Below are 19,070 nucleotides of genomic sequence, written 5' to 3' on the forward strand. Positions count from 1 at the left end.
TAACATTATTTTTCTGACCCACCCAGGTCTGTCTGGCATGTGGGTTCTGATTTTCAAGGTTTTTTATTTTTCCTTATCCATAACATTCTTTTCCTGACCTGCTGAGGTCTGTCCAGCAGGTCACTTCATGGCACACTGACCACCCCTGGGATGGTGTTAACATTTTATACTAACAACTCCTTTATTTACAATAATTTTCCAATACCCATCACCTCTGTTAGACAGTCTGTCTCTACTCTAAACCCATCTAAAAGTGCCACCATCAAATTTAGTTACAGGACCTTTATCTCCTGTTCTTGATGACCTCTGTTAGCTTTTTTTATGTGTTTTTTTTTTTTTTTTTAATTTGAAAAAAAAAAAAAATTAAAATGTTTTTGTCACTTGGAGTTCCTTGTGTTGAAGCCCAGCATCCCTTGTGTTGTGGGAATATTTCCAGGAGCCACTTCCATAAAATTATGGAATTTAGGGAATTTTGTTCTTTCCCATCAGTTTGGCTTCTCTGCTCTTGTGTATTGCATGTACAAAAAAATAGGGATTTTTTATTTAGACACAGGATCTTTATCTCCTGTCCTTGATACCCAAATCTGCTTTTTTGGGATTTAGTTTTGGGTCTTTTTTATGTTTATTTTTAAATGTTTTCTTTTTATTTATTTATTTTTTAATGTTTTCCTCTCTTGAAATTCCCTGTGCTGAACCCCACCATCCCTTGTGTTATGGGAATATCTCTTTTTTTATTTCCATTCCTTTAGAACAGCATTTGTTTTCATGTGAGGATCCTTTTAGAGTCTATTATTGAATAATATTTTAATCATTAATTGCTATTTTTAAAGTAATTTCATTGATACTCAAATAATTACGAAGAGGGTTGTTTGTTTATATTTTAAATTATCAGTGACAGTTGCAAGTCTGTTGATTCCTAGAATAGAAACGAGGAGTTGTATCCAAAAATACAAATACATTTCCTGTGCTGGGCAGGATTCCCTTTCCCACTTCTCCTGGATTGGGAAAAGGAAATGTCTGGAATAAGGTGAGTTTGGGAAGCAAGAAGAGGATTTAACCATTTAAAGGATTTGGCCATTTGGGGACAGAGTGGGGCAACACTTTCAGCAGCCTTGGAAAAGTTTTTTGGGCTCCAAAGTTTCAGGGATGATTTTAGAAATCAGGATTTTAGCCACAGTGGATCTCCACATTTTTTTTCCCCATAATTAGCAAAGTAAATGATATAAACCCAAACTGGTGAGTGTGAAACTGCTTTGAAAACGTTCCCTGATCTGTCAAAGACAGAACAAACTCAAGATTTCCTTGGTGATTTCATTCCAGCTTCTCTCTGAGATGATCCCACACGTCACCCACTGCCCCACTCAGCCTTGGGTGCTTTCCAAACTGATTTTCCCAACCTCCCCTTCCTGCTAAAAGCTCCCTGAGGGCTCCTGCCCCCTGTGCCCTGCTCAGGAGTGCCCCAGAGCCCCCCGAGGCTGGGGACGTGGGCATGGCAGCACCTGCCAGGTGCCAGCACCCTGCAGGGTGCCAGGGGGAGCCAGTGCTGGGCTGGGCACCTCCCTGGGCACCTGCCTGGGCACCTGCCTGCCTGAGCCCCTTCTCCTGCTGCCTCCCTGCAGCCTGGCCTTCCTGGCTCCCTGGCAGCCTGCCTGGAAACCCTGAGCCTTTGCCAGGTGCCCGGGAGCTGCCCTGTGAGCTGCTCCTGTGAGCTGCTGCTCCTGTGAGTGTTCCTGTGAGTTGCTGCTCCTGTGAGTTGCTGCTCCTGTGAGTGCTCCTGTGAGTTGCTCCTGTGAGTGTTCCTGTGAATTGCTGCTCCTGTGAGTGCTCCTGTGAGTGCTCCTGTGAGTGTTCCTGTGAGTTGCTGCTCCTGTGAGTTGCTGCTCCTGTGAGTGTTCCTGTGAGTTGCTGCTCCTGTGAGTGTTCCTGTGAGTTGCTGCTCCTGTGAGTGTTCCTGTGAGTTGCTGCTCCTGTGAGTGTTCCTGTGAGTTGCTCCTGTGAGTTGCTGCTCCTGTGAGTGCTCCTGTGAGTTGCTGCTCCTGTGAGTGCTCCTGTGAGTGCTCCTGTGAGTTGCTCCTGTGAGTTGCTGCTCCTGTGAGTGTTCCTGTGAGTTGCTCCTGTGAGTTGCTGCTCCTGTGAGTGTTCCTGTGAGTTGCTCCTGTGAGTTGCTGCTCCTGTGAGTGCTCCTGTGAGTTGCTGCTCCTGTGAGTGCTCCTGTGAGTTGCTCCTGTGAGTGTTCCTGTGAATTGCTGCTCCTGTGAGTGCTCCTGTGAGAGTTCCTGTGAGTGTTCCTGTGAGTTGCTCCTGTGAGAGTTCCTGTGAGTGTTCCTGTGAGTTGCTGCTCCTGTGAGTGCTCCTGTGAGTGCTCCTGTGAGTTGCTCCTGTGAGTTGCTGCTCCTGTGAGTTGCTGCTCCCCGGCAGCTCCTGGAGCAGCTCACTCTGCCTTGGCCTCACATCCTTCCCTTGTTTCCTCTGAGGTGAAGCAGAAAAAAAGGGAGGTTTCTAAATTCCCAGATTTTTGGCTTGATCTGAACAAAATGATAATATTTGGGTTGTTTATCCTCACCCTGTGCCAGGTCGTGGCTCCTGGGAGTGTGGTGGACATTTCCTGCCCTGCTGTGCCATTAAAAATGGGGCTCTTCCTGCATAACCAGTTTTGCTTCTGCTTTTTCCATTAAAGAGGTGTTTGCTTTTACAGTACCTCAAGTGCCCTCTGATAAGGCTGGTTCCAGGATTTGTTATCTCATTCCCAGAGCCTGAGCCCACACAAACAGAGCAGAACCTGCTTTTCCTGGGCTGGCCGAGTGCAGGTGTGCGAGCACGGTGCCTGTGGTGTCTGGAACTGCTGAGGCTGCTCTGCCTCTTCCAATTCCTCATCCTGGCCACCAACCCCACCAACCGTGCTTGATGTTGAGCCAGGACAACCCACAGTGCTCTTCCTCTCATCCTGATGCTCTTCAACCTGACAAAATTAATTACAAATCACCTAACGAGCTCCCGCGCGATCCGCCGAGGCTTCTCCGGTGCTGCCCGCTCAGGCCGCCCTTTTCTCCTGGTTTAGGGAATTCTTTTGGGTACAGAGCTCAGCAGGGCCCTGCTGTGTCCCTGCTGTGTCCCTGCTGAGGGGGGTTTGTTGTTTTCTGCAGGAATGACGACGACGCCGGCCCCGTCCCAGCACCGCCAGCCCAGCGTCAGCCCCCTGTCCTTGGGCGCGGACTCGCGGCGACCTCAGTCCCAGCAAATGTCCCCCACGCTGTCCCCACTGTCACCCATCACTCAGGTAGGAGCTCAGGGGCAATTCCAGCTTTCTAATCACAGCCTCGTTGGTTTAATCTGCTTAATCAAAGAGCCACAGGGATATTGGGAAGGAATTCCTCCCTGGGAGGGTGGGTGGAAATGGGATGGAATTCCCAGAGAAGCTGTGGCTGCTCCATCCCTGGAAGTGCCCAAGGCCAGGCTGGGCTGGGCTTGGAGCAGCCTGGGAGAGTAAAAAGTGTCCCTGCCCATGGGACAAGATGAGCTTTAAGGTCCTTTCCAGCCCAAACCATGATTCCATGAACTTCCATCTCCTGTTCTGTAATTTCCTCCTTTAAAGGTGTTTCCTAATTGAGAGCCTTAAAACAGGAGAGGTTTGTAGAGGGGACAGATTTTACTTCCTCCTTTCTAGAGCTGTGATAAAAACCATCTCTTAGACCACATTTTTTTGTGTTGTCCCAAAGTGAGCTGTGAAATTTGAAAGCCATTTCTCTAATTTGTGACAGAAACTCAATTAACTTTTAAAATCGATTTTATTGTGACTCTGTGACTGCCCAGGTTGGTGATTTCTGACCTTGAGATTCAACTGGACTTTTAAAATACTGGTTTATACAGGATGGTTTGGCTTGGAGGGAACCTTAAACCTCATCCAACCCACCCCTGCCAGGGACAGGAACATCTCAGAGCAGCTTCTTGACTCTCTGAACCTTTAGGTGCCATTTTTACACCACCACCCAAGCCTGACTCCATTCTCTTGGTGTGAAGAGGAATCTCCTTCCACCGTGGCTGATCTTCTCCCTCTTTTGCAGGCCGTGGCTATGGATGCATTGTCCCTGGAGCAGCAGCTCCCCCCGTACCCCTTTTTCACCCAGACCAGCTCCCAGCAGCAGCAGCAGCCAGCAGTGGCCAGTTCCCTGCCCCAGACCCCCCCTCTGCTGCAGAGCTCGGGGCTGCAGAGGGGCCCCCAGCTCCCCCCTCTGTCTGTCACGGTACCTTCCACCATCCCCCAGTCACCTCCAGGGAACCAGAGCCAGCCCTCCATGGGAATTGACATCAACTCGGTGAGTTTGGGAAGGGCTTGCCTTGGGAAGAGCTGGGAATGGGCAGTGTGGGCTGGGAAATCAGCCTGGACAACCCCCAAATCATGAGGATTTCAGGGAGGCTGAAGTAAACTTCAAATGGTTTTGGTTAAATGAACATTTAAGTGTTTTCTAGAGGGAAATTTTTATTAGATTTTGTCCCAGGTTTGATTAAACCCAGCTTAAATCTATCAGTGTTTACTGGGAGATTTTCAGGGTGTTCAGTGTCCCCCAGCACATCATGATACAGACTGGGGGAACTCCCAGAGCCTTGAGAGGGAGTCCAACCACAACAACCATTTGCCAATAAAATACCATCTGGAGAATTTACTTCCCAAAAGTTGTCTAGAGCCAGGTGTTCTCTGCAGTTTCACTACTCAGAACCCTTTTATTTCGAGGAATTTTAGAGCATGTATTCCAAAATGGGATTTGTGCCTGCCTCCAGTGCCCGGAAGAATTGGAGCAAGGATTTATGGACAGATCCCTTTTCCTGCTTGTAGGAAAGCAGCTGAAAATCCCAGATCAGGAATCACTCCCTGCTCCCCCAGCCCTCCTGCCCTGGGGGGTCCTGGGTGTCCCACCCGTGGTGTCCTGGCAGTGCTGCAGTGACAGGAATGGCTTTGGGAATGAAACAAATCAATTCTGCTGATCTGCACTGGGTTGTGGATGAAAGTTTTAACAGTTGGTGCTCCTTGAGAGCAGCTGCTTCCCTTCCAGGGTGGGAAGGGGAAGAGGGAAGGACAATCCAGCAGTGGAAAGGATCCCACCCCACTCAAATCGTGTCCCTGTTTTGATTCTAATCCTCATGTAGCACCAGCACAGACAATTCTGATCTCATCCTTTGCTTTCTCTGTTGCTTTCCTCATCCTAAACCTCTTTATGACCTGAACTTTTAGGCTGCTGTGTTTATCTTCTAAAGCAACTCAAGTAATTCCTAAATAAACAGATTTAAAGCCACTTTATCAAAAAGCCTTTGGAGCTGTCACAGCCTTGCTGGCAACTTCTGCACAGGTTTTGTAAAGCAGAATTGAAATTTATTTGTAGGCTGTACAACCTTCTGACAGGTTGTAAGTGGCAATGCAGAGCAAAAAGAAATTTTCTTGGGATTTACAGAATTTGGGGTCAAAAATTGGCAGTGCAGAGTTCTCCCACACTGCAAATCTGGTTAAATTCACTGGGTTGCAGGTTCTCCTCAATCATCCCTTAATTTCTAATGGAAGTAAAATAAGAAGAGCTGGGCTACTCTTGATGTTAATTAGTGCAGCATTATTTAAATCCCATTAATATTATTAATTTGTTCCAAACGAGGGTTCTTTATGATGGGAAAAAAAAAAAATCTTTGAAAATAACTTCTCAAGACAGCTGAGAAGAGTACAAAAATCCCATCTACAAGCCTACAGAACACAGTGTGAATTCCCTGAGGGTGCCTGCTCCATGTCCTGGGGTGCAGTGGAGTTTGGGGCTGTGTGGGGACAGGTTTGGAGCCAGGTTTATCCTTGAGCTGTTCTCACCTGCACTGTGCTGATAACACAGCTGGAGGCAGAGCAGCATCCCAGTGAACTCACTCGTGGGGCTGGCACTGCAACTGAAGCATGAATGACATTCTTCTTGAATCATTCCCAGCTTCCAAGACTTCTTTGCCCTAAATCCTTGGCTGACCTGATTTTTGAATATATTTTGAACCGAGCATAAGTGAGAACAGGCAGGAAATGCTCCCAGCTGTGCCTGCCCCTGCCCTGGGGCTGTCCCAGAGCTCTCCCCACATTTTGGGGACCTCATTCACATAACCCTGTCTTCCCACACAGAACCTGAAGAGGATGGTTTCTCCCATCAGTGCAGAAGCTGTTGGTATTTTGCAGGGCTGCCTCAGTGGCACGGTGTTTAATTCTGTGTTGTTCTGTAGGCCTCACTCCAGCAGTACCGCAGTAATGCTGGCTCCCCAGCCAACCAGTCTCCCACCTCTCCTGTCTCCAATCAAGGCTTCTCTCCTGGCAGCTCCCCTCAAGTAAGGGACTCTGTGCTTCCACAGGCCTTGCTTCTCGTGTGTGTTTTGAGCTGGATTTCTCCATCACTGCCCCATAGTTGTCTCACTGTGACTCCGTGTGTGCCTCATGCATCACCGACGTCCCATCTCGGCCGCCCCTCCATCCCCACTCCCACAGGCCTTCAGGAGCTGCTGAACTGCCTTTTGTAGTGAGCAGAGAAGCACAGGATCAGGCTGCTGCTGGAACACTGGGGTGGTGTTTGTTTGGGGGGCAGAACCCCCAGGTAGAACCCTTTCAAATGCCAGGATCCCAGGGGAGCTGATGGGTGTGAGGTTGGGAGGGCAAGAAAGGGGGAATTTCAGTGCCTCCTGCAGCAGGAAAACTCCTGGGCATGAAATATTTAAATATTTACACTAAAAATCCCAAACTGATTTAGATCAGGACCTTTTTTATGTGAGAACACACCCAGTGAGAGAAAACACTGGAGAAAATGCTCTTAAAATGAGCAGCTTGTGGCTGGCAGGGATTGGGTTCCCAGCACACTCCCTTGCATGCCAGCTGCTTTTCCTTGCTCTGCCTGTATCTCCTCACACATCCACATGTCCTGGATGGAAATCACAACTTGGGGGAGTGTGTGATCCTCTGAAGGGGAGATTTTTACCTGCCAGCAGCAAGAAATTAAAACCAGGCAAAATTTGAGGGTGCCCCAATGTAAGAAAGTGCATTTTCAGTGCCTGATGCTGCTGAAAGAGCCCCAGCTGGCTGCTCTGGAGAATCCCACCTGGAGAAAAGAAGTGCAGGGAATTCTTCCAGAGCATCACAAGAGTCTGAAAATCCATTTTCTGTTTCATCACTGAACATTGAAGGCTGTAAAGAGGATCCTTTCTAAATAAGTGCTGCCCCTTCATGGTTGCCAGGCAGAAGCTCCTTCATTAGCCAGGTCATGGTAAGCTCAGCCCTGGATCCGAGTGGCAGGAATTGTCTGCATTTCCTTAACCCTGCCTTAATTTGCTTCTTAACCTCTCTCTTCAGCCTGCTTCTGTTGAGTTCTGCTGTGCTCTGTGTGCCTCCAAAAACCAGCACTGTCCCCTAGAGCAGAGCATGCTGCAAACTCTCAGTTCTCACTGGACAGCACGTCCAAATTTGGGGTTTATGTTGATTTTTTTTTTCCCTTTTGATTTCTCAATCACTCTGGCTTGGTTTTGTCCCCACTGGTCAGTGCACAGAGGACCAGAGCACACACTGGGTTATGATTTTTCCTGCTGGTTTTATCCTGTAAAAATTTCCTCAGGTTTTGCTCTGTTTGACAGGGACGCCACAACTCTGAGTGGAAGGCAGAGGATTTATTAATTCTGCTCTCTGTAGTTTTGGCCTCTTAAATACCCACAGAATTCCTTAGTTTTGCTAAATTAAAACCGAGGTGGATTCGGTGCCTCCAGGAATGGCCCTAAGGTGGTGGTGGTCACAAACATGAAACGTGGAGAGAAGAAAAACCAGCGTGGAGGGGAAGTTGGGGTTGGTTGTGGAGATGGGGGCAGCTGCAGGCAGCAGAATCCCTTCATCTGCCCAGAGTGAGGCAGAACCCTTCCAACAGCAGAGTGTCCCATTGTGGAGCAGCCTGGCACTGCTGAGTGGGATGCAGGTGCCTCCACGTGCTCCTCTTCCTCCCGTGGATTTGGGGTTTCACCCCCACAGTGCCAAAGGACATTGCCTAAACCACAAACCCAGGCTTTGATTTGTGTCCCACATCCACCCCAGGTTCTCCTCCATGCTCCCACCTCTCCCCAGCCCCGTGCTCCCCTGTCCCAGCCGTGTGTGTGTGTGTCCCACCAGTGCTCCCAGTGCCCACAGGGATGGATGGAGAGCTCTGCCTGCCCCCAGCTCTGTGTTTGCATGGCTTCCACCCCAGTGCCTGGGCTCTGCTTCCCTGCTCTCACCCTCATTCCCGTTCCAGTTAGACACAAACATTCCTGCTCTAGTGGCTCTGACCTGGAGAACCTGGTAGGTATTCTGAGATGGATCATCCCAGCCAGGGATTTGTGCTTTGGGGTTGGTTTTTCCTCACAGTCGCTCCGTGAACCCCAGAAGATGCTCTGGTGACTCTCCAGTGGTTCTGGAGATGGTGTTTGCACAGTGTCGTCCCTGGAGTTGTTGATAAATTATTTTGAGGCTGTGAAGTGTTGAAGGAATGACATTTCCAGTGGGAATTTCGGGTTTCCTTTGGGAATTTCTGTGCTTGCAGCTGTAGGAACCAGCACACCTCACAGGAGGAGCAAACCCAGGCTGGGCTTGGGTGGGAAGCTCTGCCCTGGACTTGGACAAGCACATTCTGCTCTCCTTTTAATTACTTACTGTGTTCCCCAAGGTTTTTTGGGATGGAAACAGTGCTTGGTGAAACACAGAGATTTTAGGGATTGTCCTCATTTTTGGAATTGTCCTCTCATTCCTGTTCTGTGGAATGAAACCACGGGAGTGAAAGGGACAAAATACCTTGATCCTCTTTGGAGCTCTCAAATAGCCATTGGATTTTAGTGTTGGTTTTGCTTCCTGTCAAGTCTGTGCCATCCCAAAATTCAGATTTTCCTTGGAAATGGTTGTAAACCATAGGTTGGACTGGATTTAGGTTGGTTAAAAAAATCTTAGGTTGGATTTAGGTTGGTTGGGTGCTTTGATTTTCTCTTATCAGCATCTTAGCAGTGGCTCTTGTGGTGTTTGATCCCTCCTGGTGTTTGATCCCTTTTTCCTGGCATCCAGCAGCTCTGGAGTGTTGATGACCAGGTGATAAATTGGAGATTTAGTTGGAAATTTCAGCCCTTTCCCAGTTCTGGCTGCACATGGGGCATAGATTGTTGGGAGGTCTGGCTGTGACAGACCATGGATGCTCAGGAAAGGGAATCCCAAATCTCTTCTCCAAGTGCATCCAAACCATCCCAGCCTGGAGCAGCCCTGGGGCCAAGCAGGATCTGCTCAGCCAAGGTGCAATTCAGGTGATGTTTGAATTATTTTTTCCTACAAGGTGGTTTTTTTTATTTTTTTTGAGGGTCTAAAATCCGTGCCTGTTCTGATTCTTCCTTAATTTTTCCTGAATTTGCCATGCTTAGGTTTTTAAGGAGGAAATTTCTGGCCTTCTGCTTTTGCCATGTGCATAAACCAGCAGCTGAATTTTGTTTTCCAAGATTGAGACAACCACTCCATGGAAATTGTCTTTTAGAGACGTTCTCTTTGTCAGTAATTGGTTTTTATTTTCAGCTGGAATATCAGAATTTAGAATTTAAAATCAGGAGTGGTGTTGATTTTTATCTGGCATTTTTGATCAGGATTAAAACATGGATCTCAAATTCTTGGTCACCTTTAGAATAATTGATAAATGATGGAGAATAACTGAGGGACTCGACAGCGATGTAGCAAGGCTGAGGAATTCCTCCTGGAATTCTCACTGAGCTTCCCCCTGACCTTTCCTGCTCTGCTCCCTTGGAATGATTTAAATCAGGAATTTCGCCCTTTGGGGCTGCAGACCCAGAGCCAGAGCAGCCCCTCCCGCCTCAGTGGGGGGAAATGCCACAAAAATCCCACAAAATCCCCAAAAAGCAGAAATTGTGCTTCTGTCCCTGCCCTTTCCCCAGCGCAGTGTCCTGTGGGGAAATCCACCTTGTGCTCAGGGAGAGACCTCGGGTTCTCTGGTGTCCCCGAGGCAGGAGCGGGGTCCTGGGGGGTCTTCATGGTCCTGTGGGATTCATTCCCGCTCCGTGAGGGTCCTGGGGGATCCTCTGGGATTCATTCCTGCTCCATGAGGGTCCTGGGGGATCCTGTGGGATTCATTCCTGCTCCGTGAGGGTCCTGTGGGATCTTCCCGGTTCAGAGGGATTCCCTCCTGCTCCATGAGGATCTTGTGGGTCCTGGGGGATTCCTCCTGCTCCGTGAGGGTCCTGGGGGATGCATTCCTGCTCCGTGTGGATCCTGTGGGATCTTCATGATCCTAGGGATTCCTTCCTGCTCCGTGAGCATCCTGTGGGATCCTGGGGGATTCCTTCCTGCTCTGTGAGGATCCTGTGGGATGCCCGCCTGCTCCGTGAGGGTCCTGTGGGTTCCTGGGGGATTTCCTCCTGCTCCATGAGGATCTTGTGGGTCCTGGGGGATTCATTCCTCCTCCGTGAGGGGCCTGTGGGGTCCTGGGGATTCCCTCCAGCTCTGTGAGGATCCTGTGGGATCTTCATGGTTCTGGGGACTCCTGCTCCCTGTGGATCCTGTGGGATTCCCTCCTGCTCCCTGTGGATCCTGTGGGATTCCCTCCTGCTCCCTGTGGATCCTGTGGGATTCCCTCCTGCTCCCTGTGGATCCTGTGGGATCCCCTGGGCCCTGTGGATTCCCTCCTGCTCCCTGTGGATCCCGTAGGCCCCGTGAGGGCCCCGTGAGGGCCCCGGGCGATTCCCGCCCGCTCCCTGCCGATTTCTCAGAATTCCCAGTTTTCTCTGGCACTCCCAGATTTCTCAGAATTCCCGGTTTTCTCTGGCATTCCCGGATTTCTCAGAATTCCCGGTTTTCTCTGGCATTCCCGGATTTCTCAGAATTCCCGGTTTTCTCTGGAATTCCCAGATTTCTCCAGCACTCCCGCTTCTCTCCATAATCCCCAGATTTCTCCGGCATTCCCAGATTTCTCGGCCTTCCCGGATTTCTCTGGAATTGCCGCTTTCCCCGTGGCTGCCGGGCGGGCCGGGGGCAGTGGGGGTTGTGCACCATGAAGCCTCTGTTTTGTTTTCAGCATTCTTCCATGCTGGGCAGTGTTTTTGGGGACTCCTATTATGAGCAGCAGATGACAGCTAGGCAGGCTAATGCCCTCTCCCACCAGGTGAGCAAATTCATCTCGGGCCTCCTCGGCCTCTCCCCCGCCTCAAATTAATCCCAATTAACTCCTGATTAATTTACGTCACGTCCCCGTTTCGTCCATGTAGAGTTTTCCTGCTTTTTTGTTCGTTTCTTGTTTTGTTTGGTTTCCCTCCCCTCCGCTCCTCTCTTACTCTTTGTTCTCCCCATCCCACGTAGGTTCTGCCAAAAAAATGGGAGATCAGTTAAAATATATATATAATAATTAAACTTTTAAAATGGGAGATCAATTTAAAAAATATATAATAATTAAACTTTTAAAATGGGAGCTCAATTAAATATATATATATAATAATGAGGCTTTTAAAATGGGAGATCAATTAAAAAGTAAATAATAATCAAGCTTGTAAAATGGGAGATCAATTTAAAAAATGCATAATAATCAAGCTGTTAAAATGGGAGATCAGTTAAAAAATATGTATAATAATTAAGCTTTTAAAATGGGAGATCAATTAAAAAATGTGTAATAATCAAGCTTTTAAAATTGGAGATTGGTAAAAAAATATATAATAATCAAGCTTTTAAAATAGGAGATCAATTAAAATATATAATAATGAGGCTTTTAAAATTGGAGATCAATTTAAAAAATGTATAATAATGAAGCTTTTAAAATAGGAGATCAGTTAAAAAGAAATAATAATCAAGCTTTTAAAATGGGAGATCAATTAAAAAATATGTATATAATAATGAAGCTTTTAAAATTGGAGTTCAATTAAATATATATATATGTATATATAAAATAGTGAGGCTTTTAAAATGGGAGATCAATTAAAAAATATAATAATCAAGCTTTTAAAATGAAACATCATGGGAATACCTTGCTGAGTAAAAATAATTCAATATTTCAAGCTCCACGTTTCTGGCTGGAGTTGCAGTTGGGAAGGATTCCCTTGTGGGTGATGTCAGGATTGACTCAGGAATTTGGGAATAATCCATGGCTGGTTTCATTTGGGAATAACCAGACCCTCCCTTGCTTTGGCCAACCAGAGCATGGATGAATTAAATGATTGAATTAAATTAATTAAATTATGCAATTCTTAAACTGGAGTGTGTCCTGGAGGGAATTCTGCTGGGCAGGGACATCAGGGTGAGCTTGAATTCCCTTTATTCCCCTTTCCACCCTCCACCAGAGCATGGATGAGTTAAATTCTGGAATTAAATTAATTAAATTATGCAATTCCCAAACGGGGATGAATCCTGGCAGGAATCCTGCTGGGCAGAGACCTCAGGGTGAGCCTGAATTCCCTTTATTTCCCTTTTAATCCGCCACCAGAGCATGGATAAATTAAATTATTGAATTTAATTCTGGAATTACATTATAGAATTCTTAAACTGGGATGAATCCTGGCAGGAATTCTGCTGGGCAGAGACCTCAGGGTGAGCCTGAATTCCCCTTATTTCCCTTTTAATCCGCCACCAGAGCATGGGCTTTGGCCAACCAGAGCATGGATGAATTAAATGATTGAATTAAATTAATTAAATTATGCAATTCTTAAACTGGAGTGTGTCCTGGAGGGAATTCTGCTGGGCAGGGACATCAGGGTGAGCTTGAATTCCCTTTATTCCCCTTTCCACCCTCCACCAGAGCATGGATGAGTTAAATTCTGGAATTAAATTAATTAAATTATGCAATTCCCAAACGGGGATGAATCCTGGCAGGAATCCTGCTGGGCAGAGACCTCAGGGTGAGCCTGAATTCCCCTTATTTCCCTTTTAATCCGCCACCAGAGCATGGATAAATTAAATTATTGAATTTAATTCTGGAATTAAATTAATTAAATTATGGAATTCCCAAACTGGGATGAATCCTGGCAGGAATTCTGCTGGACAGAGACCTCAGGGCTACCTGAATTCCCTTTATTCCCCTTTCCACCCTCCCTTTTCTGTCCCCAGTTTGGTGCCTCCCTCTCCCGAATTGGGCAGGGACTGTCCCGTGCAGCTCAGGGCGCACAGCCCCTTTTTGAGCAAGGAAAGATGAATTTGTTTGCCTGTCTGTGTGTCCTGGAGCCGTGTCCTTGTCCCCCTGTGTCCCTGTCCCTGCTGGGCTGGCAGTTAACCCCTGTGGTGTCGCTCTGCAGCTGGAGCAGTTCAACATGATCGAGAACGCCATCAGCTCCAACAGCCTGTACAGCCCCTGCTCCACCCTCAACTACTCGCAGGCTGCCATGATGGGACTGACGGGCAGCCACGGCAGCCTGCAGGACTCCCAGCAGCTCAACTACTCCAGCCACGGCAACATCCCCAACATCATCCTGACAGGTACGTAAATGCCCCTGGGGACAGCCCCAACGTCATCCTGGCAGGTACATAAATCCAAATAAATCCCCCTGGGTACAGCCCTGCTGCAGGGTCTGCCCCTCTCAGAGCCCTGAGCAGCTCCTCAGGGGACAGCCCCAACATCATCCTGGCAGGTAAATAAATCCAAATAAATCCCCCTGGGGACAGCCCCAACATCATCCTGGCAGGTAAATAAATCCAAATAAATCCCCCTGGGACAACCCTGCCCTGGGGTCTGCCCCTCTCAGAGCCCTGAGCAGCTCCTCAGGGGTGGCCCCAGCCCTGCAGAGCTCCAGGAGAGTTTGGACAGGCTCTGGGACAGGCTGGGGTTTTGGGGTGTCTGTGCAGGGCCTGGAGCTGGGTCCATGATCCCTGGGAGTCCCTCCCAGCTCAGGATGTTTCATCATTCCATGGTTCTGGACTTGGGGTTTCTCTCAGGGATTGTTGCTGTTGAGGGGTTTGTTTCACCTGGGCTGTGGTGCCAGCCCAGTGTGGATGCTGACAGAGAGATAAACAGGTCACTTTCCCAGGTATCATCCTTTGGAAGTTGTGAGAATGCTCAGAGAAATAATTAAAACAATTCTTATCTTCATCCCTGCACCTGGTGTTTGTGAACAGGTGGAATGTTTGTACGTGGTGTTCATGGACAGGTATTTACAAAAAGGTGTTGTTCCTACTTAGCCAATGGTGTGAGGGGTGTTGTTCAAGGACCAATCAGACTCTTGAGTGAATGATCCTGTCTATAAATATGTAAATTTCCTAATAAATCTCACTTTGTGTCTTCTGAGCATTGGAGTCAATGTCCCCTTCCTTCATCCATTCCTAACTCCAGTCCAGGTGTGTGTCCCAGTGCTCACCTGCACACAGGTAGAGCCCCAGCCTTCCTGTGCTTTCATCCTGCCTCTGAATTCCCTGGATCCTCTGCTGGAGTGAGGAAAAACTGTGGCAGCCAAGCTCCTTCCCCTGCTCAGCCCCAGCTGGCCAGCACGGGCTTGGAGTGTCACATATGGTGGCCAGTCTGGTCACAGTGGGATTTTGGAAACAATCCCTGCCCAGGGATCCTGTGGCTGCAGCCAGGGATTGCTGATGGGAATGGTGGAAATTGAGGTTACTCCTCTTAAAGCTGAGGGAGAGAAAAGGCTCCAGTCACACCAAACACGGATTTTGGGTGGTGTTTGATGGCTTGGAGGTGCTGTGAGGAATCTGAAATCTGAAGGAGGGTGGATGTTCCTCATCTGAGAGCTCCATAAACATTTCCAAGGTTTTTGGGAGCTGTTTCCCGACTTCCACGCTGGTGTTTGACCCCTGTGTGTTTTGTCCCCTGCAGTGACAGGAGAATCCCCTCCCAGCTTATCAAAAGAACTGACCAGCTCCTTGGCAGGAGTGGGGGACGTCAGCTTCGACACGGATTCCCAGTTCCCTCTGGATGAACTCAAAATTGACCCTTTGACCCTGGATGGACTGCACATGCTCAACGACCCCGACATGGTCCTCACCGACCCCGCCACAGAGGACACGTTCCGCATGGACCGGCTGTGACCCGCAGGACCCGCCCGAGCTGCATCCCTTCCTGGAGCTCCATCCCTTCCCGGAGGGTCCATCCCTTCCTGGAGGATCCACCCCCTCCCGGAGCTGCATCCCGTCCTGGAGGGTCCATCCCGTCCTGGAGGGTCTGTCCCATCCAGGAGGGTCCATCCCATCCTGGAAGATCCATCCTGGAGGGTCCATTCCATCCTGGAGGGTCTGTCCCATCCTGGAGCTCCATCCCACTGCGGAGGGTCCATCCCACCCTGGAGGGTCCATCCCAGCCCGGATGTCCATCCTGGAGGGAGCAGCTCTCCGTGTCCCCTGTACAATGAGTAACCAGAGCTTGTTGTCCTGAGCTTGCCGCGCTGCCGAGCCCCGTCCCCGTGGCCCAGCCGTGTCGCCCCCGAGCCGCTCGTTGCCGTCCAGCAGTCAGGAGTTGTCCGGTTTTTCCCGGTGGTTTTTCCCGGTTTGCCATCGGCCTTTCCCTCTCCAGAGCCCCCCTTTGCCCCGGGTGGGACCTTGTCCCTGTCCCCGAGCACCAGAGAAGGGCTCGGGGCAGCTCAGCGGGGCTGGCACAGCCCGGACCGCGGGGCTGGAGGGGCCCTGCCCCTCTTGGCAAGCAAATCCCTGCAATGCCACCTCGCCCTGGAGCTGGCACTGCCTCGTGCCACTGTCATCGCTCCAGGTGCCCTGCTTGTCCCCAGGTGTGTCCCCAACCTCGTGTCCCTCCCTCCTGCCCCAGCAATCCCGGCAAAGCGGAGCCGCCGCCGGCCGCCAGGCCCAAAAATCCACTTCAAACACTATTGCTTTCCAAGCTTTTTAAGGTTTGTTTTGTTTTGTCTTTTTTTTTTAAACATATATGTAATATATATCTATTTCTATATATGGCTACATATATAGAGAGCATTTCTGAGCACACATGAAAGTTCTATAATTCATTACTTGATTAGACAGAGGATCAGAACATCTTAAAGCAGCTAAAAAAAAAATAGAGACTAACCTGCATAATCCTAATTTTTACTTTGTGAGAGATTCCTGGGCAACAGGAAGGGCATTTCCATAGCAATGCCAGGCTCGTAGAACCATGATTTTTAAATTTTTTATTCTTATTCATTACTTATTCTGTTACTTATTTATGATTTTTTTTGGTTGTTGTTGTTGTCATTTATTTTTTTTTAAATTTTATTTAAATATTTTGATATTAGGAAAGTAGCTCAACTACATACAGCCAATGGAAGCACTCTACATAATATTTGTACAGTACATTTTTTTTTTTTGTGGTTTTATTCCAGAAATATATTATATATATTATATATGTAGGTATTTTTAAACTAACTGGAATTTTAAACAGATGTTAAGCAGGAATAAGGAAGCCTAAGGCGAGTTTAGATATTTTCCTTTGGAATAGGCAAAATAGGGTGGTTGGAACTTAAAAATTCCTTTATTCACCCGGGGGAAAAAAAAACCTCTTGCTCCACAATGACCAGGATTGAATCCTCCAAAATTCTGTTTAATTAAATGGAGAATTGATTATTTCCGATGGTCCTTGTGAATATTTTGTGCTGCAAATTAAAAAAAAAAGTGATTCCCACATTTCTGGGAACGAATGGATTTAAAGGGCGCTGCTGCAACATCCTCATTCCGCTGCGATCTGCACGGGGAGAGGCAGGAATTCATCAGGAATTAACAGGATTTGGAGTCATTAACTAATTAACTAATTAACTCACCCCGAGGCTGAGCTGCTCCTGGAGAGGGAGGCGCCTCCAGCCTGGGCTGGGAGCAGCCCCTGGATTCCAGTCCCTGCGATCCCCTCCCGGTTCCCAGCTCCCAACAGGAGGGGGGCTTTGTTCCCCCCCCCCTGGGCTTTGTNCCCGGCTTTGTTCCCCCCTCCTGCCCCTCCTGGATTTTCTTTCTGCCTCCAGCCCAAGGAATTCCCAATCCTGGCCCTCCCAACCCCAAACCTTCTCCTCTTTGGGAAGCTCTTAATGAGTTCCCCTGCAATTAATGAGAGTCCCCCTGCAATTAACGACTCCTCCCTGCTCTCCTGAGTTCTCCTAATGAGTTATACCAAGTTTCTGTGTGCTTCCAGAAATCCAGGGCTGCCCTGCTGGGATTCCAGGGTCAGGACCCCCCCAGCCCCGGGCATCCCCTCACCTTCTGTGCCATTTGTTGACCATTTGCACTAAAAATGTGGAATTTTTTTCTTGGCTTCCCTGTGTCTTTTTTATTTCTTTGTTGTTTGTTTTGTTTTGTTTTCATTTTATCCTTCTCCACACCCTCCAGAGGTTTCCCTGCATCTCTTGGGAACGTTTTGGGATTTTTTTTGGCAGGGTTTGAGTTCGGTAGGACACATCCACTCCTGCTGGCTGCTTCTTTCAGACCCCTCATGCTTTTTCACTTTAAGGAGGAGATAAAAGGCAGCTCAGACAGGCGGAAACCTGGAAAAACCAGGAGGAATTTGGGCCCGGGTGACTCGGAGCCCTTTGCTGGAGGTGCAGTGAGAGCTTTGTGCAGCTCCCGGTGGGAATTGTGTTGCTCTGCCCCCGAATGACTCCGTGCATGTGCAGTCCTTGTCTGTGCTGTGTTTTTAACACCAGAGTCACTGCAGAGGGAGGCACCAGCAGGAGCTGGGGTTGCTCACGGGAGGGAGCCCCTGCCTGGATTTTTAACTCCGTGTGTAAATAAGAGCTCTTTGTTCCTTAGACTTGTAAGTAGACCTTGAAAATCGCCTTAATTTCAAACTAACACACCTTGGATGCAACTGTCACAGTTAGGGACCCTCCAGCTGGGAGAAATCCAGCTTTAATCCCTCGGGAGGGGGAAGGAGCAGGGATGTCCCCGTGGGAATGCTGGGTGTGACAGGATGGGCTCCAGCTGTGGCCAGGGAGAAGCTGCTTCTCATCCCGGGAATTGCAGCAGCTCCTGCCTTTCCCTTCCCCCAGGGGAACCTTTCATGTGGGAGCTGCCCCAGAGGATTCCCCCTTTCTCACTCCTTCAAATTCCACTTTTTGTGGCATCAGGCTGATCTGGAAGCAAACCCAGAGGAAAGCGTGGAGCGGATCCCGAGTGTTCCCAGAACAAATAATCTGCTTTTATTCCCAGTGGAACAGCCCTGTGCTCATTTCAGTGGCTGGGGCTCCCTCCCCACGGGTGGGAGCAGAAAGGGAAAACCATCACTTAGCAAAAAAAAAAAAAAAAAAAAATTCAAAAATTCAAGGAGAAAATGGTGTGAATTGCTGTTATTGCTAAGTTTGATTTCCGTGCTGGTGAAGCTGTCTGGTGTCTCCAGGGGTGACTGTCCCACCCTCCCTCCTGATCCCCCCTCCCTCCGTGTTTTTCTATCTCCACAAGGAATTAACCCCGAATTCCCAAGCTAGACTGTTGCATTTGCCAATACAATGGGGAAGAGCAGGAATAAACCCTCGGTGCATCCAAAACTGTGATTTTTTTTTTTTTTTTCCAGCAGCCAGCCCAGCCCTGGCGCTGGGGGGGCTGGGGGAGGCTCCTTTCCCTGTACATAGATTCCCCCTGGGCATGCGTGACCCGGCCCGGCTCCCACGGCTTCTGCATGGCAGGGAGCGCTTGCCAGCCCCCCCTGAGCCCCCACGCACGGCCTGGGCTGAGCTCTGCCCCCCCCGGGCTGATTTTTCATTTTCCAGAGGGGAAAACCTTTCCAGAAACGGCTGCGAATCTCCTCGGGAGCTCGCGGCCTCCGTGGATTATTTTGGTGAATTCTTTTTTAGGAGCGCTCACGGGTGAACCTTCAGCTCAGAGGGAGGTTGGGTTTGATGGTCCTGGAGGTCTTTTCCAGCCTTGATTTGGTTGTTCCTTCCCAACCTTGATTCCAGAATTCTTTTCCGACCTTAATTTGGTTTTTCTTCTCCCGCCTTGATTTGGTCGTTCTTTTCCAACCCTGATTTGGTGATTCCTTTCCAAACTTGATTCACGTTCTTTTCCAGCCTTAATTTGGTGATTCTTCTCCAACCCTGATTCAGTGGCTCTTTCCCAACCTCAATTCCATGATTCCAGGAGCAAAAGCTGCCCTGAGTTTATCTAAAAGCAGTTTACC

General features: G+C 48.7%; 1 protein-coding gene across 5 annotated transcripts in view; it reads left to right on the plus strand.

The window, feature by feature from the left end:
• CRTC1 (CREB regulated transcription coactivator 1) overlaps nt 1-16,534 on the plus strand; it is a 44,107-nt gene extending 27,573 nt beyond the window's left edge. For 2 of the 5 annotated variants that reach the window (XM_041465869.1, XM_041465870.1), the window contains 6 exons: nt 3,144-3,277; nt 4,062-4,313; nt 6,235-6,336; nt 11,076-11,162; nt 13,276-13,456; nt 14,802-16,534. In XM_041465869.1, the coding sequence (XP_041321803.1) occupies nt 3,144-3,277; nt 4,062-4,313; nt 6,235-6,336; nt 11,076-11,162; nt 13,276-13,456; nt 14,802-15,013 (968 nt within the window). In that variant the 3' untranslated portion in view covers nt 15,014-16,534. Of the gene's footprint in view, nt 1-3,143; nt 3,278-4,061; nt 4,314-6,234; nt 6,337-7,047; nt 9,339-11,075; nt 11,163-13,275; nt 13,457-14,801 lie in introns of those variants that run through there. The other 3 variants (XM_041465871.1, XM_041465874.1, XM_041465873.1) reach the window with 3 other exon arrangements.
• Nucleotides 16,535-19,070: the final 2,536 nt, after the last annotated feature.

Source organism: Pyrgilauda ruficollis, unplaced genomic scaffold (genome assembly GCF_017590135.1).
Source record: "Pyrgilauda ruficollis isolate IOZ18807 unplaced genomic scaffold, ASM1759013v1 scaffold192, whole genome shotgun sequence".
NCBI lineage: Eukaryota > Metazoa > Chordata > Aves > Passeriformes > Passeridae > Pyrgilauda > Pyrgilauda ruficollis.